The 6,590-nt window shown below is 33.9% G+C and overlaps 1 protein-coding gene across 1 annotated transcript; it reads left to right on the top strand.

Annotated features, from left to right (window-relative positions):
- Positions 1 to 816: 816 nt before the first annotated feature.
- LOC109007179 (protein tas-like) lies at positions 817 to 5,162 on the top strand. The gene is made up of 8 exons (XM_018986749.2): positions 817 to 1,195; positions 1,328 to 1,423; positions 1,504 to 1,587; positions 1,826 to 1,986; positions 2,397 to 2,514; positions 2,885 to 3,020; positions 4,020 to 4,198; positions 4,783 to 5,162. Exons 1-8 carry the CDS (start codon positions 965 to 967, stop codon positions 5,020 to 5,022), a joined length of 1,245 nt encoding a protein of 414 aa, XP_018842294.1. The 5' UTR covers positions 817 to 964; the 3' UTR covers positions 5,023 to 5,162.
- The last annotated feature ends 1,428 nt before the right edge of the window (positions 5,163 to 6,590 follow it).

The following is a 6,590-nucleotide window of genomic DNA, read 5'->3' as shown; positions in this document are numbered from 1 at the left end:
CATAAATAAATTATCAAATTTAATTTATTAAATACTAATATTTCATCATTAAATAAATGATAAAATTTTGTTAAATATTTTTAAAAAATGTATAACTATATAAATAATTAGAGTTTTAACATAGTTTAAATATGATAATATTCTTAATTAACTAAAGAGAACTGCTACAACTAACGAAAAAGTAGTCCGAAAATATTTCCTGAATGTGTATTTCATTTTTTTATCTTTCTGTTCTTTTTTTTTCATGTACTTTTTTAATCATCATAAATATTTTTAAAAAAATAAAAAATTTACAACATTATTAAAAAAATACTTCCTCAATCACTAGATAAAAAAAAATATTTTGCTTATGATTATGTTTTTTTTTTTTAACACAAAACATGTTTATATTTTACAAAATAACTTATTTTTCATTTAACCGGGCAAATGTGCCTCGCACATTGCCCAACTGCTAGTATATATATATATATATATCAATATTTTTTAAATTTTGAAATATAATAAAATTAAAATTATAAACTATATAATAATAAATATGAGCATAGATTTAAAATTATATTCTCAACAATAAAAATAATAAACATATAAACATATTAAAAAATATCAATATTATAGCTTAATAATAATAAAATCTTAATTTTTAAATAAAATCTAAATAGATCAAAATAAATTAATTTTGTGTTAAATAAATTAATCCGTTATTAATCCAATTATATTTTAACGTACAATTCGTTTTAACCTGAATTCATTAAAAATAAATTCAAAGTTATTAATTTTGTATCATATTTATAGTAGATTCACAGTTGGTGTCAGCAATTGCTACCCTATTTGTAACCCCTAACCACACACGATTGGTCGGTCACGTTTCAAATTCGGGGCTGACGCTGTCACACGCACGCAGTGTCTTTTAAGAGATTGAATTCGAACGGACGGCTCCGTTCCGATAAGGCCATTCTTCCACGCGATGGCCTTGTCGAGCGCCACCTCCACCTGCTTCTCTGCAGCTCCTGCTTTCCTATACTCCAGTTTCGGCCTCAGGCGTAGCCATGTTGGAACTACAACGCTAATGAGGACAAGCAGGATGAGGGGCTCCCTGAGGACGAGCATTTGCGCCAAACTTGGCGAGAAGAGCGCCTTGCAGTATAAGAAACTCGGGGACTCCGACCTCGTGATTAGCGAAATTACTTTTGGAACCGTAAAAACTCTCTCTCTCCCTCTCTCTCTCTCTCTCTCTCTCTAGTTTTTTTGGTCTAATTTATTAGAAGGATTTGTTCTTAATTCAAGATGAGGTGACTGTTCCGTATTACAATTCTATGTAACATCTCAGATGACATTCGGAGAGCAAAACACAGAGAAAGAAGCTCATGGAATGTTAAGTTATGCACTTGAGCGTGGCATTAATGCTCTAGACACTGCCGAGGCTGTGAGTTATTTCTCAAGACTCTTAACCCATGCCCACGCACTTTTTGTTTGGGGACACTCCAATTGCTTTTCTGTTTGCAGTACCCAATTCCAATGAGGAAGGAGACACAAGGAAAAACTGATCTCTTTATTGGTAGCTGGCTCAAGTCTCAACCTCGTGACAAGGTATTAGTAGTTTTTGATGGATGCTCAATCTCTTATTTGTGAGTAAATTGCTTTTTTTGGTTGTAATTTTCTTTGATCATATCCGTTATTCTTAACTTTTTATCTTGATTACTTAAGGCGGGCTTTGTGTTTTTTAATGTATAATATTGTTTTGTGGATCGATGTTGCAATAACCATGAGAGCAAGAATAAGAAGCTTTTGCGATTTTAAGTTACTAGCTATTATCTTTCATGGATAGGTTATTTTGGCCACAAAAGTATGCGGTTATTCAGACCGGTCAAGTTATATACGAGACAATGCCAAGATTTTACGGGTCGACGCTGCAAATATTAAAGAAAGTGTAGAGAAAAGCCTTAAGCGCCTCGGCACCGATTACATTGATTTATTGCAAATTCATTGGTAAGTTAAGTTTGCCTTCAAAAGCAGAGGCGCGAATACTATTTTCTTGACATGATTTGTGATTTTCTGGTGATGTATGCGATCTCTAAATTGTTTAATATGTCTGCAAGTTGCAAGAGGATCTAGGGGAATTGAAGAACCTGTTATTTATTTACTTTTTTTTTTTATTATTTTTGCATTCATTCTCAGCAAGTTGGACGCCTTCTATCAATGTGAAATTTCCCGATTACTTCCCTGTATCAGATTAATTGGAGAAAATGACAGCTTCACAATACACTGCAGTGCCTTCAGTGTAGTGTGTATGTGGGAGCAGTCATATTAAGCCTGCTATTTGCTTTTAAGAAGGGAAATTTCACTAAAAATGGCTTTTAGTGTGGTTTCTGAAAAGTATGGCTTTCTTTTCAATCCAGGCCAGATCGCTATGTGGCATTGTTTGGTGAGTTTTCGTATGATCCTGCAAAATGGAGGTCAAGCGTGCCATTTGTGGAGCAACTGAGGGCTTTCCAAGAACTTATTGAGGAAGGAAAGGTAACAAATATGAAGAACTCAATTTTTCTCTCAGGCTTCTCAAAGCTGTTCATGTAGTATATCCTGAAATACAGGCTAGGTTCTGTGCAAACAACCAATTTCTCCAGATCTATCGTGTGGTCAATTTGATAATAGCATGTTATTATTGGAGTGTTCGGAGTTTACTTCTTCTGATGAATGTACTGATAAGCAAATAAGCGTTACAAGGAAGAGAACATACATATTGATTGGGTAGCTGGATGTGCACTCTTCTTATAGAAGCAATGAAATGTAAACGATTGGAATATTGGATTGTTTGTTTCAAATAACTGGAGTGTCACTGTTACTCTTGAATAAGTATTTTGCTGTCTGTGCTTTGGAGCCTATTTAGGTACGCTACATTGGTGTCTCCAATGAGACTTCATATGGAGTGATGGAGTTTGTTCATGCAGCGAGAGTTGAAGGGCTGCCAAAGATTGTCAGTATCCAAAACAGCTACAGTTTGCTAGTTAGATGTCGTTTTGAAGGTTGGTTCTTTTATCACACTATCTCACATAGTTATTAGAGAAAAGCCAACATGGTAATTTGTTTTCAACATAACATTTTAAAGTTTCAAATGTTACAAATAGTTTATATATATATATATATATATAAATAGTTATTTCAAGATTAAATTAAATCTTTGACTTTCCTGCAGCCATATACTTTTTCTTTTAGGGATAGATAAATCTTGCTTCCAGCATGTAGTTGGTCTTGTTTCAGTCTCTTGGAATTTAAGATTGCATGTGAAGACTATGAATGGTTGTAAGATTCAGCAAAGGTCCTTTATTCTGTTTTTTCCTTTTTCTTCCCCATAATTTGCTAACAGTAGGACCTTTGTGCATATTGGGACAATAATTATACCAAAAATGAGTTGGCCCACTCTAGGAAGTAAATAAGTTTTTTGTTAGTGTATACAATTGGTAAATTAAAGCTATGGTATCTCACCATGTTGGCTCCAATATTTCTTGGTGATAATGTTTTTTGTCAATATGGTTGCCATTACCAAGAATTTACTCAATGTGGCAGCTGATGATGTCTGAAGCACTCGAGGCTCATCTTGTATACGAGGCTCACCTTGTATAATTATATAATTGTCTGAAGCACTCAAGGTTTTTTTTTTTTTTTTTTGCCAAAACAAAGTTTTATCAACTGATAATTCATGCTAGTTTTGCTTCATCTTACTTTAATCCAAATTGCGTTATCTATATTAAAGGACTAATATTAGTCTGGCATTAAAGTCTGCAGTAAATAATTAGAGGGACTAATATTAGCTCAAACTATTGAGTGAAAGGGACTATAACCTTTACCACACTCTTAAGAAATAGGTAACCAGTTAGAAACTTTAGGCAAGGTTAAGGAGGAAATAACTCATTGTATAGTGGAGATTTTATATGTTCATTTGTAAAATGTAATTCATTTCTCTCCAGACTTGGTTATGTCAGCCTCTTACTGTGGATTTTGTCTGTCCACTTGATTCTTTGCAGTTGATCTTGTAGAAGTGTGCCACCCAAACAATTGCAATATTGGTTTACTGGCTTATTCTCCATTGGGTGGTGGATCACTGACCGGTAAATATATAGATAGCAATTCTGAACCTGCCCGAAAAGGAAGGCTGAACCTCTTCCCCGGCTACATGGAAAGATATAACAAATCTGTTGCCAGGGTACGGTAATCATTCTATCATGGCATTTGGTAGTGATAGATATCATGTAGAAATCAAATGTACTTTTTTAATCTGAAAAATAAGTCATGAATCTCCTAGAGTTGGCTCAAATGTTAAGGGCGTTGATCTTGATAGTATGCTCCCCCAAATCTAAGGTTGAACCTTAGGTGCAACAGAATTATAGGGGCCACTTCCCGTCAATGAAAAGTTGATGATTTACCCGATCCATGTGATATGGACACAGTAGACGAGTTCTGGGGTTTAACCTAATAAGAAAATGCTGCATTTACACAATCTCCAGAGTTCCTCATCAATTAAAAAAAAAAGCTCACGATGTTGTTCAATAGTGTGAAGTAAACAAATTAATTTGGTGATATCTCTTCAACATGTCATATAACATGCAGTTGCATTGCATCACATTAGGTTTCTAATCTCTAAAAATTGAAAATGATTTAAAGCAAACGGCTCAATTAGAAGCTGTAGTTTTTGGAAGTTGTTGCCCTGCTTTTGCTTGTTATTTATAACTCTCAACTTTAGACCACAGCCAGTTGAATGCTAGTGTTGACATCACATCTCAATTACAGGAAGCAACGATAGAATATCTAGAGTTGGCCAAGAAGCATGGACTAACTCCAGTCCAGCTCGCTCTTGGTTTTGCGCGAGATCGACCATTCATGACCAGCTCAATCATTGGTGCAACCTCTGTCGAACAGCTAAAGGAAGACATTGATGCTTTTCTAATAACTGAGCGGCCTTTGCCACCAGAAGTGATGGCAGATATTGAAAATATTTTTCAGAGATACAAAGATCCTGCCATCCTTTGAGAGTCAGTGTATCGTTTTCTTATTTACTTGATCATAACCCTCCATGTTCTGTATTTTTTGACTGGTTTACACGATCATAAAACTCTATTCTTTCATCTCTCTTTTAATAACTCATGAAATCAGCCATGTAATTTGTAAAACATGAACTTCATCATAATTTTTTTTTTTTTTTACAAAATCATCGTTCCTGGAAACAGGGACAGACCCGGGAGTGCTGGGATGGGCCACGTCCCCACTGGAGCAAAAACTAGGAGGCACCCCTAGTTTAAGACGAGAAGGGGTGCCCCAGGACCATGGGGAACCCAAGTCTGTCTTCTTTTTCAATAAGAGAGAATTTTCGAACGGGATGTCGTGTCTTGGGTAGTTTTACACCTCTAATGGAAGAGTGACACATCATGATTATGTTATACTTGCCGTAGACCTACACAAATTAAAATTACGGTAGTGTCAATTATCATGGAAAATCGGAATTGAGAAAAAACACGATTTTTTTAAATATATTCGTATTCGGAATTCGGTTAATATGTTCAGTCCGAAATTATTTATTCAGAAGTTTACTTTTTTTGGGTCTGGTCGGAATATCGGCTTTTCGGGTCGGGTCGGTGAATAGAGTCGAGCGAACATTCCTAGTTGGGCTGAAGAGAGCGCTTGAGGAGAGAGCGATAAGTGCTTCAGTTTCAGCTTGAGGAGAGAGAGCATCTGAGAGCATTCAGTTTTAGAGGGGCTTGACAAAGGCTTGAGATGGAATTCTGTTGTATTTGAGTGACTGAGACTATTGTAAATTTGTAACAAAGAAAAACATGACGTGGCTGTATTCTATCGAGGGGTGTAAACTTTAGATGTTTACTGCATCCCCTAAGAGCACTCTTAATGAATTTTTTATTTTATTTTTTAAAATATATCATCAAAATTTATTTTTTCTATTTTATATATTGATTTTTATAATATATTATACATTAGTTTATCTATTTTTTCTTCATATTATTTAAATATTATACTTTTTAATCATTTTTATTCACTTCAAATATTTTCTCTAACTATTAATGATATTTTTATATATTTTGATATTTATAATATATTTTCATATACAATATCAAATAATTATGTTTTATTTTAAATTAATCTAAATTTATAAGTTAAATTAAAATATAAATTAATTCAATAAAATAGAGCATGGTATATACCTACAACTACGCGCACCACCAACGGACATTTGGTTTGCAGTGAAAGAAAGGAACTTGTGGCTGAAATGGCAACAAAGTTTACTTTCTAGTTTCTACAGTGAAAGAAAAAAGTAGCAGCTAAGAGAGAGAAATGAATAAAAAATTTATACATTTATGAACAGTTTATGCTAAATATAGCGGTGGTACGGTAACAAACTGTATTTTAAAGATGAAATACATAATTCATTGGAGGGTTATTTTGAGCTATTTCCTTTAAATATTACAAAAAGTTGAGTTTACAAGAGTCATTGGGAGTGCTCTTGTCTCTTATAACATTCACATCGAATTTTCCATAAAATTTTTTATAATTTAACTAAAAATCATATTTTTTAAATTTTATTCATC

Source organism: Juglans regia, chromosome 7, assembly GCF_001411555.2.
Source record: "Juglans regia cultivar Chandler chromosome 7, Walnut 2.0, whole genome shotgun sequence".
In the NCBI taxonomy this organism is placed as follows: Eukaryota; Viridiplantae; Streptophyta; class Magnoliopsida; order Fagales; family Juglandaceae; genus Juglans; species Juglans regia.
The sequence above is the reverse complement of the archived record's forward strand: the minus strand, read 5'-3'. Positions and strand labels throughout refer to the sequence as shown.